A 15,870-nucleotide genomic window follows, 5' to 3' on the forward strand; every position below is an offset into this window, starting at 1 on the left:
CTTTGCGATACTGACAGACGACTGTATTCTCATTCACTTTTTAGTACTTCGACACAAATGATGCTCTCGCTCTTTAATTGGACCCTCATCCGCTGTGTGCTGTCTTCCTTCTGCCATATATTGCTGAGTGAGAAGGAAAATTTTAATCATTGCTTTTTAATAATTGAGTTTAAATCGAGAAAGTGTGTTCCTGCAGGTCAGGGAAGGCAGACTGAGCTGGGGGGGGGGCTCTGCCCTACAGAGACGGGTCTCAGGAGGTTTACGGGGGAAGGGGAACCGCATGGAGGGTCACTTACCATTAACAATAAGGCTAATGCTTCGTATGTGTTCTGTATCTCCACTGATGCGACATGTGTAAACCCCGGCATCCTCTTTCGAGATATTAGTAATATCTAAAGAGAAATTATTCTGCTGGATGGATCCAATCGAGGTTCGGCTGACATAACGACCAGTTTCACACAAGCTTCCGTTTCCATATGAAAAGGCAGGTTTGCCTTTAAACATCCACAGAAGCTCCTCTGTGTCATTAAGGAGTCTTCCAGGGCAGGACAGCGTGACAGTGTCTCCAGTATGACATACGATAGCTGATCAACAGAGAACAAGATATTAAAAGGATATTATATTAACTGCTTTACACATAGTTTCAGATCTCAACCCTCATTGGTCTAATCATTGTACCATGTGACTTTGCACTAATCACATATCACAGCTTAACTTCAGCTTTAATAACATCATACAGCAGGTAGAGTGTACAGGCAAGTTACAGTCTCTACAGCACAACAGGGATACAGACAGCGAGAGACCCGACCCCCCCGTCTGACAGGAGGATGTTACAGCAGTCGACTCTGTCAGACACCCACATCACCTTATAATTAACACAGCAGAGAGGCACTGACATATACAACTAATCACCCACAGAATCAGTGTGATGCTTTTACTCACCTGAGTCAGCCTCTAAGACAAGAGGGACACAGAGTGCAAAGCTGAGGACCAGCAGAAGCCAGGCCACCATCCTGCAGCTAGAGAAGATTAAGATGAAAGAGGTCAGGACCCACGAGTATGAAGTATAAATAATAATAAGGACATTAATATCCTCAACATCTAAACAACATTAGAGAAACATCATGACCATCTGCAGGGTGGATCATACAGGAAAAGGAAAAGCCCTGCAGTTAGTAAAGAACCTCAGCCAACACTGATATGTGAAGAGAGATGTCGACTCCACAGAGCTGAGTGTTTCAACACAGGCGGGAAACGTGCAGCAACATATCAGTCAGCCATTTTAGGCTAATCAGATCTATGACTGTTTTGCTAGTTTGGACAGCATGTGTTTAGTTATATGTTCCATGATGTTGTTGTTGTAATATCTGTCAGCTTTACTAGTCCATATATTTTTGCATTTGAGAGACATAATTTCAAGAAAAACCACAAAAAAGAATGTTGCTTCTTATGAAACAGCTGCTGGACGTTAATGTCATAAACTAGTCTTTCATGGTTCACTTTGCGGTTCTGGTCCCTGTACAAACGGAGTGAGAGTTTGGTTCGCATTAATGTCATAAACCTAGATAGTGCCGTCTTTCATAGTTCACTTTGCGGTTCTGGTCCCTGTACAAATGGAGTGGTTTGCAGTGTCAGCAGTAAGTCAGATTTGTTCCCAGTGGGTGTTGGACTCCCCCATGGCTGCCCCCTGTCACCAGTTCTGGTCATGTTAGTGGTTTGTATTTGCTTCATTACATAATACACACAGTCAGGGGGGAAGTTAGGATGTTTTCAAACAGGGGCCCCAGTCAATCAGGGGCCCTAAAAATTTTCAAACACAGTTGGATCAGTCAAGGTTAGGGGACCAAAATGATACGCTTCCCTGGGGGGCAAAACCTAGTGCAACACCCCTGCATACAGTACAGATTGATAACTGACCGGCTTTACACATTCCCAGCCTGACCTGCATACAGTACAGATTGATAACTGACCAGCCTTACACATTCCCAGCCTGACCTGCATACAGTACAGATTGATAACTGACCAGCCTTACACATTCCCAGCCTGACCTGCATACAGTACAGATTGATAACTGACCAGCCTTACACATTCCCAGCCTGACCTGCATACAGTACAGATTGATAACTGACCGGCCTTACACATTCCCAGCCTGACCTGCATACAGCACAGATTGATAACTGACCAGCCTTACACATTCCCAGCCTGACCTGCATACAGTACAGTTTGGTAACTGACCAGCCTTACACATTCCCAGCCTGACCTGCATACAGTACAGTTTGGTAACTGACCAGCCTTACACATTACCAGCAGTGTTTCACTCAACGTGTTCACAGTTAATTATGAATACAACAGTGTACAGACAGTCCGACCAGGAGCTGTCATCAGTGACTACAGCAATTATGATGCAGTGCTTCTTTCCTGCATTCACGGTTAAAAATGGATTAATATGAATGTTGTAATTAACGTACAGGGAGTCTGACCAGGCATTGTGATCAGAGAGTACCAGAGATGCTCCGATCGCTTCCACTTTTACGTGGGGGTGACTTGTAACTCAGCCATGGTCACCACGAGGGATGGGTACCGAACCCTGGTATTAAACAGGCCGCCGGGCTAAACGATTAAAGACTGTAGTATCAATAAGGTCACACATTATCGGTTCTGCTGTCTGTACTGGAGAAATTAAGAGAAAAAGATTTCCTATGCATTATTGCTACATAAAAGTTCTCTTGCACATTTCATCTGAGCAGCTCAGCTTCTGATTGTATTTTCACATTTCAAGTAGAGAGAGATCTGTCTTGGAGCCTGTGCGGGGGGGGGGGGGGGGGGGGGCACAGGCTCCAAGACAAGATGCGGAAAATGCACAGCTTTCTAATGCACATCGTAGCTTATCTGTCGTTGCCCCAGGTATGTTATGTTTGGTAGCTGCCAGGAGCCCACACACACTATTAACTAAATTATACGATTATGGAATAATGATTAAAAGTAACCATTAGCCGGCTGATTGTTTTAACGCAGCCATACTGTAACAATCTGAAATGGTCCAAGCATCTTCTGTCGTTCAGAAATTCAGTTTCAGATCACGGATTAAATGATTGGACAAAAGGTTACCACACAGTAAATGACTGTTAAAGAAAATATCCCGTCCTCAGTTTTTCACTTAAAAGTGAACTTTGTTTATTACATTTGTTTTATATTTCCATCATCGCAAGATCAATCTATAATTGTTCAAAACATTACAGTTTCTTTTGCTGTAAAAGTTTGTTTTGCATTTCAATAGTCACATTATAATCTATAATAGTTACTTGTTCAAAACAATGTTATTGCAGTTTGCAACTCAGGAATGTAAATTTATATACAGTACGTATAAGAAAATACCGATACGCAGTACAGGTAAGAGTAGCAGTACGGCTAAAACCGTAATGACAGCCACCCATAGACTCACCACAGACAGTCTGCTTCTCCTCCGAATCTCGTCCGTATTTATTCTTTGCAAGACCAGTCTAAGTTTCCTTTCAGGAATGAAATGCGGCCTGTAGCTGCAACCTGTGCCTCTTGTAAGCTTTCCCTCTGGGGGGGAGGGGCGTGCAGGTGCTCCCCGTAGAACATTCTCGAACGAAACTTTTGAGTGCCATTAATTTGGCATTTTTAATAAATATTCCAGAACGTAGTTCTCCCAGTGCGCACAGTAATACCTTTGTCACACAGAATGGCATTACTTAGATGGCTTGTATATTATATAAAAAGATCTTGTTTGAGGCTCAGTGACAAACATGAAGTACAGGACAAGACATAGAATTACAGGGGAACATTCCATAGAACATTCCATAGAACACTAACAAAAATACCTCACCAGGCACCTCGTCCATTTCTCTTCCTTTATCTTCTTCTCTCCCATTTCCCTCTTTTCTTCCATCTAAGATCTTAAGATCATTTTTCTCAGGCTCCTTTTTCAAAAGCTATGTTCTGGTGTGTATAACTATACTTCTAAATGCCGACATGGCATCAGTAAGTGAAGTACACAGAGAGGGAGCACCAACTTCGTCTATCGTCATTTTTTTCTCTAAACTACTTCAGCATGTTCCTCTTGTCTGTTTATTTTTTCTTCTGAAAAATGTTGCCTAAAGATCTGAGATCCTCAACAGAAAAATGAAACACACAATCGAAAAATAGTCGAAAACTACGCCAGGCCATGCCGCCATTTCATTGTTTAAATGACTCATCTGATTTAAAGGTAATGGCGACTAAGGTGTGTCGTGGGAGGGTGAAAATGGCCGACCGGCCAGGTTCTACATGCTAAGCTCTCAAACACTCAACTTGTCTCTCTCAAAGGATAAAAAGTATTTCTTACTGAAAATAGCTGAAAATAAAAATGGCAGTGTTGACAACTTTGTTCAGCTGGCTGGCATGAGATTTCCGAGACAAGTCTGCACACACATCAGGTTCCGGTTAGTTTATTGTCATTCTTAACATGTTGACTCATGAAGAGAACGAAATTAGTGACTCAGGTCCAGCAGCGTACAATAAAGTGACAGTAATTCAGTAGTAAATGAAATCTCAATAACTTAAGAGGTACCTAAAGAATTATATCTAAGGCCTATAAGTGAAAGTAACAGTTTAAAACAGAGCAACATTGTTTAAAAAGCGAGCAGCGGAACAGAGGGATCAAAGAAAGGTGTGATCAGAGTGTCACAGCGTCCGGGAGGAACCTGCCTTTAGGCCTGGATTTTCACATGTACGTAACAAACAGTCTGCAGGGTTTGCAAACTACCCCAGTGCTTTTGATGCAGCTAACTTTAAGGTTTATAATGGAATAACATAGATTTGCTGTAAGACTCCTTGCATTAATGGGACAGTCTGAAGACCTGACATGTACAGGGGGAGCTCAGGGACCGTCTGAAGGAGGCAAAGGAGTCGTACAGAAGGAAGGTGGAGCGGAAGCTGCAGGAGAACATGAGGGAGGTCTGGGCTGGTATGAAAACTATCATGGGTGGCAAGAGCAACAGGACAGCCGACGGGGACGTGGTGAGACCAGCTCAACCACTTCAACAACCCCCCCCCCCCGCACCATCACTGCACATCAGGTCAGAGGTGAGCTGAGGAGACTTCTCCCCAGCAGGGCAGCTGGCCCAGACAAGGTGTGCCCGAGAATGATCAAGGCCCATGCTGTCGAACTGGTGGAGCCACTTCAACCTGAGCCTGAGACTGGGGAGGGTCCCTGCACTCTAGAAGACATCATGCATCCTCCCAGTTCCCAAGAAGCCACACCCCAGTGAGCTGAAGAACTTCAGGCCAGTGACCCTGACATCCCACAAGACACAGGGTCACTCATGTGGACAAGGCGAGTGGTGCTGTGAGAATCATGTTCTTTAGAGACAAGCTAGCAGATATGAGGGTGGACTCTCACCTTCAGTCCTGGATCACAGACCTGGATTACGGGGAGACCACAGTTTGTCAGGCTGAGACACAGCTCCTCTGAGGCTGTAGTCAGCAGCACTGGTGCCCCCCCCCCCCAGAGGACTGTGCTTTCCCCTGTCCTGATCACCCTGTACACATCTGACTTCACCTGCATCTCGGAGTCATCCCACATGCAGAAGTTCTCAGATGACATGGCAGCTGTGGGATGTATTAGGGATGGTGGAGGACCTCCAAAACAAAAGAGATGGAGGTGGAGTTCAGGAGGTCCAGACCAGTCTCTATGGAGGGGGGCGACGTGGAAGTAGTCAGGACCTACAGCTACCTGGGGCTACAGCTGGAGGACAAACTGGACTGGTCAGCAAACACTCTACAAGAATGACCAAAGCTGGCTGTATTTCCAGAGGAGGCTGGGGTCCATCAACATCTGCAGGAAACTAATGTTCTACCAGTCGGTCATGGCCAGCGTCCTCTTCTATGCTGTGGTCTGCTGGGGACACAGTATCAGGAAGAGGAACATCAAGCGACTGGACAGCCAGGTGAGGAGAGCTGGACTCCATGACATCAGTGGCAGAGAGAAGGACCCTTAACAAACTTCTGACCATCATGGACAATGACAGTCACCTCCTGCACAGCACAGTCTACAGGCAGAGGAGTCTGTTTAGTTGCAGACTGCAGTCACTGTCCTGCTTGACAGACAGAGTGAGGAAGTGCTTTCTCCCCCAGGTCATACAGCTCTACAGCGCCTCACAGTGACAGAAGAGTGAATTGGACTTTTAGGCATGAGGCTGCTTCTGTTCCCTCTGCATTTCTATGAAAGTGTATTAGCATATCATGTATTGCAATTTATTATATATATAGCTATATATAAATGTATATATATATATATGGGCTGCAGTATATACACTCACCTAAAGGATTATTAGGAACACCTGTTCAATTTCTCATTAATGCAATTATCTAATCAACCAATCACATGGCAGTTGCTTCAATGCATTTAGGGGTGTGGTCCTGGTCAAGACAATCTCCTGAACTCCAAACTGAATGTCAGAATGGGAAAGAAAGGTGATTTAAGCAATTTTGAGCGTGGCATGGTTGTTGGTGCCAGACGGGCTGGTCTGAGTATTTCACAATCTGCTCAGTTACTGGGATTTTCACGCACAACCATTTCTAGGGTTTACAAAGAATGGTGTGCAAAGGGAAAAACATCCAGTATGTGACAGTCCTGTGGGCAAAAATGCCTTGTTGATGCTAGAGGTCAGAGGAGAATGGGCCGACTGATTCAAGCTGATAGAAGAGCAACTTTGACTGAAATAACCACTCGTTACAACCGAGGTATGCAGCAAAGCATTTGTGAAGCCACAACACGCACAACCTTGAGGCGGATGCGATACAACAGCAGAAGACCCCACCGGGTACCACTCATCTCCACTACAAATAGGAAAAAGAGGCTACAATTTGCACGAGCTCACCAAAATTGGACAGTTGAAGACTGGAAAAATGTTGCCTGGTCTGATGAGTCTCGATTTCTGTTGAGACATTCAAATGGTAGAGTCAGAATTTGGCGTAAACAGAATGAGAACATGGATCCATCATGCCTTGTTACCACTGTGCAGGCTGCTGGTGGTGGTGTAATGGTGTGGGGGATGTTTTCTTGGCACACTTTAGGCCCCTTAGTGCCAATTGGGCATCGTTTAAATGCCACGGCCTACCTGAGCATTGTTTCTGACCATGTCCATCCCTTTATGACCACCATGTACCCATCCTCTGATGGCTACTTCCAGCAGGATAATGCACCATGTCACAAAGCTCGAATCATTTCAAATTGGTTTCTTGAACATGACAATGAGTTCACTGTACTAAAATGGCCCCCACAGTCACCAGATCTCAACCCAATAGAGCATCTTTGGGATGTGGTGGAATGGGAGCTTCGTGCCCTGGATGTGCATCCCACAAATCACCATCAACTGCAAGATGCTATCCTATCAATATGGGCCAACATTTCTAAAGAATGCTTTCAGCACCTTGTTGAATCAATGCCACGTAGAATTAAGGCAGTTCTGAAGGCGAAAGGGGGTCAAACACCGTATTAGTATGGTGTTCCTAATAATCCTTTAGGTGAGTGTATGTATAGTTCAGCCCAGTGGTGGAACAACTGCACACAAGGCCCCGGGGCAAAAGACAGATCGGGCCCCCCCTCCCCTCCCGCACACGCACACGCACACATAAGTATACGTGGCGGCGCTGAAATGAGTTTTGAAGTGTGGGTGCAAGAACTTAATGATTGTAATCATATAGCTGAATGAAAATAGACAATTTTGAGGAAACCTGATAATCAAGCTTCAGAACATTATTCTGGCATTTCTATAACAGTAAAAAATATGATTACTGCAAACACAGTACCAAAACAACACCAAACAAGACAGGCTAATATGTCACAAATAACAGGAAATTGAATTTTTTTATATTGTTTGAGTGAGAAGCTCTCAAAGGGGGCATTGTTTTTATTTTTGATGTGTGATAATCCCACCGCAATCTGTACAGGCAGTAAGTGGGTTTGTTGGATGGACACTGAGAATTGGGAGAGCTCCCGATGGCTGGAATCACTTTAAAATTTATGCTAAATCCTCACTGTTTAGTTAGTGTTATAATGTAATGTTTTCTGGTGCATTAATAATTTCTTAATATGAAAGCAACGTCTAAATAGTGCAATATTACATAAAGGAAATGGCAGCAATCCTAGTTATTTCACAACAGGCCGAACACCTGGTACACATTTGCCTAACCATATAGCTAATAACATATTCCTGCGCAGTTGGTGTATGGACTATTAACTGCAGATTAAAGCTGGTATTTAATCTAACTAACCTTCTCATTTTCCTCTCGGTGTCTAGCAAAGCACGCAGTGTTCTTAGATCGACGGCTGTCTCGCTTGTCAGCTGCACTGTACGGATACCTTATGTTCACTATAACGCAAACCTCCGTAACCTTCTCTTTGTAATTCCATAACGACGCGGCGGCGCTTCCCCCACTTTTACACTTTATACATTATCGCCACTTTTGCGATCTAGATTAAGCTTCAGATGGTATTTCAAAGCTGTCTGGATCTACTGAAAACCGGTTACTGGTAACTACAAATGCTAAAACAGTTGTGTCGGAAATGTGATTGTAGAGTAAATCCCTCGTTCTCTCTTTGCTTCTTCAGTAAGTGAACTAAGTGTCATACTTGGGACGAGTAATATAATCTGCTTTTTAGGAACGGACCGGAAATGGAACCGATAAGCGGTACCAAGGATGACATGTCGTTGTCGGCTGCGGAAAAGGAGCAGAGCGCCGAGGTTCTGTCCGCGGCCATGCGAGCGAAGATCGAACGTAACCGGCAGAGGGCGCTGATGCTCCGGCAGGCCAGGCTCGCCAGCAAACCCTCTGCCGAAGGTGACCGGGCCGATACCATCTGACTGAAATTACACATTTCTGACATTAAGTCTCTCAGCCAATAGGAAATGTTTTGTTGTAGTTTAAGAGAACTTGGAGAAAGAGAAACACTCTATACCTTTTTATTTATTCTTTTGCAGAAAATTATCAGGATATAAATTTCAGATTGTGTATATATTTGTGACCCCCCCTTAGAGGGAATTGAACATGTTCATTTAAAATTTTCAGGTGGTACATGTGCCAAAGTTTCCAAGGTGATTGACTCTGGGGCAGGCTTCTTCATTGAGGAAGAAGAGGAGGAGGAGCAGAGAGTGACGAAGGTGGTCCACCAGCCAGGTACCTTCTGAAATCTCACCCAAATTGATGCCCCACGGCTAAATGTTCGCTGCGGATCCATGGAGGTCCACTGCACCTCTGGCAGTAATACTGCACCCACTGGGAAGGTCTACAGCATCCATTTCACGTGTGATTTCGTTCCATCAGGACCGGTGATTGAACCAGACTACCTGGTGTGTGAAGACTGTGATAAGCCATTTATGGACTCCTACCTCAGCAACAGCTTTGACCTGCATGTCTGTGACAAATGCAGGTACTGGCATTGTTAGATCACTACTCTGAGTGATTTACAGACATTTATTTTGCTGTCTGGTCCATTGCTGCAATCGGTTAGTCACCAATGAAACAAAACATCATCCATTAATCACCTCCTGAGAACAACTGTGGTGTTCTGCACCTTTATAATTCCGGGGCCCACCAGGAACATTCCAGAACTTTCTGATGGCCATTCCGTGCCTGGTCAGGTCCCACAGGTCTGGAGTTGATGGGTACGGTCGATTTGTCCTGTCAGGGACAACGAGATCAAACACAAACTGATCTCACGGACGGAGGCCAAGCAGACGTATCTACTGAAGGACTGTGACCTGGACCTGCGGGAGCCCCCGCTGAAGTTTGTGCTGTTTGTTTTTTTTTTTTTTCCAAGATGGCAGCCTAGACAGTGCTTTGTGTGGACGTCAGCATCTAATTTGTAAGACTCTGCATTGTCACTGTGTTGCTGCCACCTTGGCCAGGTCTCCCTTGCAAAAGAGATCTGTGATATCAATGGGACAAACCTGGTTAATTAAAGGTTAAATAAAAAAAAAAAAAGAAGAACCCCCACAACCCGCGTTGGGGCGACATGAAGCTCTACCTGAAGCTGCAGGTGGGGGCCTGGTGCCACGTGGAGAAGTGCAGCAGGCTAATGGAGAATTCCTGTGGAGCACATGGCTGTTGACCTGGTGGGATATCTGCCCTCTCCCCCCAGGTGGTGAAATGCTCTCTAGAGGTGTGGGGCAGCGAGGAGGCACTGGAGGAGGCGCGAGAGGCCAGGGAGGAGAACCGGGAGATCCAGAAGCAGAGACGCTTCAACAAAAAGGTCAAAGGTGAGAAATCAACAAAAGAGTGGCGGTGAATTCTAGCTATTCCTCCACGTATGCAGGCGGTGTAGTGGCTCTGAGGCTAGGGATCTGTGCTGTTGCTGGTTCGAATCCCGTGAATGCTAGGGGTAACTCTATGCCATTGGGCCCTTGATCAAGGCCCTTACCCTGCAATTGCCGCATCCTGGGTATGATGTTAATCATAAGCAGGTCCTGCAACCTCCAGGGAAAATTTGGGGGTTGGTGGCAGGATCGGCACTCCAACCACTGGGAAAAAACCCACACTGTTCCATTCCATCTGGACTGGGGTGGTGCTGAGGTCTCACCCGCCGCATGGCTGCACTCAGGTTCTCATCCCTGAGGTGGTTCATTGTGTGGTGGGTGTGGCAAAGCACTGTAATCAGTGCTACTCCTTACCTTACCTCCATGTACTGCTGAAGTGGAATTACAAGTATTTTTGGCCATTAGTAGAGATCCACACAGTTTCTCTGAACATGTAAAAAAAGGATCCATTAAATGTGAAAGATGCACCAGACTGGTGACAGGCTGCGTACCAGAGAGTCACGTGCCCTGCTCCTCTCAGAGCTCCGCCGGGCCGTGAGGAGCAGCATGTGGAAGAAGGACGTGAGCGTCCACCAGCACGAGTACGGGCCGGAGGAGGTGCTGGACGAAGAGGAGGACACCTACAAGAAGGTGTGTCTGACCTGCGGCCACCAGCTCACCTACGAGAAGATGTGAGAGCAGAGAGCAGCACCTGATTGTCTTTGGAGAAGGTGGGGTGGCGCTTTCTGAGGACGTCAGGACAGGCGTCAGTCACGGGACCAGAGGATGAGGTCTTATGGCTCCTGTCTCCGCTTTAGAAGCACAGGCTGACATAAACTGCTATTTCAGGCAGTGTCTGCAAACGTGGATTTAAGCAAGACGGGTGTATCAGCCAGTAACGTAACAACTGCCAGTAACGTAACAACTGCCAGTAACGTAACAACTGCCAGTAACGTAACAACTGCCAATAACGTAATAACTGCCAGTAACGTAACAACTGCCAATAACGTAATAACTGCCAGTAACGTAACAACTGCCAGTAACGTAACAACTGCCAGTAACGTAATAACTGCCAGTAATGTAATAACTGCCAATAACGTAACAACTGCCAATAACGTAATAACTGCCAGTAACGTAACAACTGCCAATAACGTAATAACTGCCAATAATGTAATAACTTTTTAATGCAATAATGGTAGTTGTAACATTGTTGGCTGCTACACCAGACAATAATGTAATAACTTATTACAACTTCTTATAACTTATTACATTATGCACAAAATGTCACATTTTTGATTCGGAGATGGTATTATTGGTAAGTTATCACATAGTTGACTTTACGTTAAGAATGATAAAATTATTATGGTATTGGCAGGTACTGCACTATTGGCCGCTTCACGTGAACAAAGTCGAGTTAAACTTATAGTGTTATGAACTTATGAGAAAACTGACTGACCTGTGTTGTACATACGCTGTATTTGGAATGTTATTTTGTATTAAAAGGTCAGTTCCAGGGTTGGACAGTGTAGTGAGCTCTTTGTGACATTCTTAATGGGTCTTAATGGGTCATGAGCCTTAAAATTAAATGTGATATAGAAAACAAATACTGTAAGCAGAGCTAGTGGAAATAATAATAATGTATTTGAATAAAGACTATTTTTGTAACGCAAAAAAAAATAATCTATAAAACGATTACTATTCCTGTATTTCATGGTGTGATGCCTTCTACATGCATGGGGGGGGGGCAATTGTAAGATTCTCCAACCCCTCTACTTGTCATATTTTACTAAATGCCACTTTAAATAACAGACAATCACGCAAAATTCACAGACAAATTTTACAGAGGGGGCCCCCCCCCCTCCCCAGTTGGCCCACTCTGGCACAAGACCCCTCCCCTGCTGGAAGTTCCTGACCCATGGAATACCCCCCAGACAGGGTGCAACCCACGAGCAGGGCACGCAAATTCACATTTACGGACAATTTGGCAACTTCAAGTCAGTGTTTCTCAAACTTTTTAGCGAAGTTTAACAGCCCAATTTGATAAATAATATCAGTACAAAGGAGCAGAGGGAGCATATAGGGAACCAGGGAGACCCAGACAGGGAACCAGGGAGACCCAGACAGGGAACCAGGGGGACCCATACAGGGACCCAGGGAGACCCAGACAGGGAACCAGGGAGACCCAGACAGGGAACCAGGGAGACCCATACAGGAAACCAGGGAGACCGAGACAGGGGAACCAGTGGGACCCAGACAGGGAACCAGGGAGATCCAGACAGGGACCCATTGAGACCCAGACAGGGAATAGAGTTTAGATTCTCTGCCCGAGGCCGAGCCCAGACTTGACCCGACCCGACTCGTGGGCCGGGTCGGGCCGATATTTCCTGCCACTATCTTCGGGCCGGGCCGGGCCGGGCTGGGCGGGGCCATGATCAAGCATTTGTGTGTGGTTTTTTTTTTTTAAATCATTACTTAATTAGCCTAATTGGGTGGAGAGCTATGCCATAATTATAAATGTAGCTCCCTCCCGTAAGACACGAGCACAAGAGTCCTTTGCATTTAACTGAGCCGACGGTTTATTCGAAAGACAGTGGCTTCGTTATTATCACCATCATGGCAGACGTGAGAACTAAATACAGATACGGAAACACAAAATCAAGCACATTTACTTACAATATTAGCTAACAAACACTGAAATTCAAATGAAATATAAACATAAATAACAATAAAGACAGCTTAGAGAATTCATATACAGTTAACACGAACCTCAGTTAGCATTTACATTTACATGGCTAAATACAACAAACTTAACTAAAACTTAATTAACACATACCTCGTTGGCTGCTTACGGAAGGATTTAACCTTTTTCTTAACCCTTTACTTAAAGTTCGATGCCGAGCACACAAACTGGTTCCAGCAGCAAGCGAACTGGATAAGTGAAAACGTGCTTTTCTTCTAAACGTGTCTCAAAAATCCATTCTGAATAAACAAACAATGCAGTTTACATGCTTCGTCCTTGTTGCATTTTTCATTAAGATAAATCTAAACTAATTTCTGTAGTTCAAACAACTTTGAAGAATTGGCAGAATTGTAGTTGAGAACGTCTGTTACAACGGCTCACGTATTAAAAAATAGTCGGGTTTAAATCGGGCTCGGGCTCATAATTACAGTTAATGTGTCGGACCGGGTCGGGCTCGGACACAAGGTGCACGGGCTCGGGTAGGATCGGGTTTAATTTTTTGGGCCCGATCTAAGCTCTAACAGGGAACCAGGGAGACCCATACAGGGACCCAGGGAGACCCAGACAGGGAACCAGGGAGATCCAGACAGGGAACCAGGGAGACCCAGACAGGGAACCAGAGGGACCCAGTTAACCAGTTGGGTTTGGCCTGGACATATGGGCACTTTGCTCGAACCCCCACATTATTGAGAACCCCCTGAGGGTGCAGATCGATAACAGTGACAATCCTCCATTCATGCTGCATATCTGTTATGTTGGTCATTCACTTAAAGGCTTTTTACAATACATTACAACACGATCATAGTGAGATGCATTGTGGGATTTCACAGGAAGTGAAGGCTGACATCTTCTCAGTGTGAACACATTCCAGTATCAGTGACACCCCAGTCCTCTGACCCATCTGAAGGTTCTGCTCCCAGATTCTTATGCTGTTCTACAGGCCCGATTCATCAAGACAAATAAGACACATACAACTATTAAATGGCATAAATAAATAGCTTTATTATATAAAGCTACATAAATGTATTTATCAGCATGGTTTTTAAACAGGCTTCTTTACATTCATATGTATGCAGGAATACAATGTGCATTGATTAAAGGTTTTAAACCCAATGAAGAGTTCACCTAAAAAGTTATAACATTTCCGATTTAACTGGCAGCATTGAGTGGAACAGAGATGGACACATCAAAAAGGATCTTGTTACAAATACGTGCTCATTAAATGTAACAAAATAAAATACAAACCATTGGTGTGAGGAAATGTATTTAATTAACTAATGTGTAATTTGAAAATACATGCAAAATACAACTGGTACATGACAAATAGATTGTGTGTTTTACGTGTGTTATAGTGTTAACTGTTAGATTAAAATGATTTTTGTAACATTAGTAGCATAATAAGAGCTCCACAGGCTGCATCTGCAGCTGAGCACGACTGGGCTCATGGACGAACGGGCCTGGGGTGTCTGGGCTGCTTGGACCCCCCTGCCATTTCCCCGTTGTCTGTTAGCTCTGGAGCAGCGCCTAAGGATGTGGCTACACCCCCAACAGACATCCTGCCGTCCACCCACGCACACCTGTGTTCCCTCACGTCCGATGCAGCTGTCGTTGACACCAACTCCAGTGCTCCCCCCAGTGACATGGGGTGGGCAAGCTGTACGTATAGTCTGTCAGGAGTGAGATCTCGGACAAACTGATCCCTGGCAGGCTCATTTTAAACTTTGGATGGCATGAACATAAACATGTCTGCACAGTCTGTCTATGTCATACGTCTGTGACTCGCCAGGCTGTGTGATGCGATGTTTGAACTCACAGCACACGGAGTCTCGCAAGTTAAACTCCCCAAAAGTGCCTCTGTAGTGCTTCAACCAGGCTCCCGTAATCACACCTCTCTCCTGGGCTCAGTAACTAAGAAGCTAGCTACAAAACTTTCTCACTCTCTGTCCAAAAAGACGCATCAACTAATGAGGTCAAACTGCGGTAGAAATGTTGCTAAACACTGGTCCGCGAGGTTCCCGTTCACATGCACGAGCAGTCTACGCAATTTTACTTCTACTTTTTCGGGGCTAAGCATAGATCATCTAATCAGAACAACAAAACAAGTAATCTTATTTTCAACAGCACAGGGAAAGGTACTTTTTAAATAAACACTCAAAATCAACCTTAGCACACATCACGGCGCATTAAAATGATGGCAGGATGGGGTCAAAGCACGTGAACGAACAATCACTTCCTGGGTGAGTGACTCAAAACTAACTACCGTCTTCGACCAGCAAAACTAGACAAGCAAACAATACAAAACAAACTAAACAAAATATGCACCAAGGAATGAGCGAGAATGCGGGTCACCACAGGAAGATCTTTAAGAAGCTGAGCAGGCTGGTGTTCCTGACTGTAGCACTTCTGTGTAGGTAAGCATACGCATAGCTACACACCGTGATGGCGGTCGAGTAAACTTGTCACCTCCATGTAAATATGAAAGCTATCGGAGCATCTCCAGTACTCACTGGTCACAACGCCTGGTCAGACACCCTGTACATTAATTCCTGTATTCATATTTATCCGTATTTATCTTTTAGAAGGTAACTTGGGGTGAATTTAAAGTAAAAAGTGCCATAAAAGTTGTTCATATTAACTGAAGCTCTGTTCTCTAGTCAAGTTGCCGGTCTCTCTTCCTTCCTCTCTTCTTAGCCGCCTTCTACTGCCTTAGAAAATCCGCCGAAACAAAATAAGTCCCACTGGGCTACATATTCAAATTCATTCATATTTAACTGTGAACACATTGGGTAAAGCACTGCATCGGCCTAAGTTTCATAACTACTGCATTGA

General features: G+C 44.8%; 2 protein-coding genes across 7 annotated transcripts in view; one reads left to right on the forward strand and one right to left on the reverse strand.

Moving 5' to 3' along the window:
• LOC111855398 (uncharacterized) overlaps positions 1-15,870 on the reverse strand; it is a 44,813-nt gene that overhangs the window by 5,412 nt on the left and 23,531 nt on the right. Inside the window, exons 1-3 of one of the 6 annotated variants that reach the window (XR_011985772.1) lie at positions 3,851-4,376; positions 943-1,019; positions 297-584 (exon numbers count right to left, since the gene is read on the reverse strand). Coding sequence is in view for 2 of the 6 variants with exons in the window: in XM_072707492.1 (XP_072563593.1) it covers positions 297-584; positions 943-1,019; positions 3,846-3,913 (433 nt within the window). In the remaining 4 variants the exon portion in view is untranslated. The other 5 variants (XR_011985771.1, XR_011985770.1, XR_011985773.1 and 2 more) reach the window with 5 other exon arrangements.
• Positions 8,452-11,817, forward strand: LOC140577572 (DNA repair protein complementing XP-A cells homolog). Its single transcript, XM_072707581.1, has 8 exons — positions 8,452-8,539; positions 8,669-8,847; positions 9,076-9,183; positions 9,331-9,436; positions 9,695-9,806; positions 9,992-10,045; positions 10,148-10,265; positions 10,843-11,817. The coding sequence occupies exons 1-8, from the start codon at positions 8,496-8,498 to the stop codon at positions 10,995-10,997; spliced, it is 876 nt and encodes a 291-aa protein (XP_072563682.1). The 5' UTR covers positions 8,452-8,495; the 3' UTR covers positions 10,998-11,817.

Source organism: Paramormyrops kingsleyae, chromosome 25 (assembly GCF_048594095.1).
Source record: "Paramormyrops kingsleyae isolate MSU_618 chromosome 25, PKINGS_0.4, whole genome shotgun sequence".
Taxonomy (NCBI): domain Eukaryota; kingdom Metazoa; phylum Chordata; class Actinopteri; order Osteoglossiformes; family Mormyridae; genus Paramormyrops; species Paramormyrops kingsleyae.

Excerpts from the sequence above, each read along its gene's own strand:
- LOC140577572 (XM_072707581.1), top strand. The coding sequence starts at position 8,496 with ATGGTATTTCAAAGCTGTCTGGATCTACTGAAAACCGGTTACTG. Across the intron at positions 8,848-9,075 it reads CAGCAAACCCTCTGCCGAAG|GTGGTACATGTGCCAAAGTT; the intron begins GTGACCGGGCCG and ends TAAAATTTTCAG. Across the intron at positions 10,266-10,842 it reads CTTCAACAAAAAGGTCAAAG|AGCTCCGCCGGGCCGTGAGG; the intron begins GTGAGAAATCAA and ends TGCTCCTCTCAG.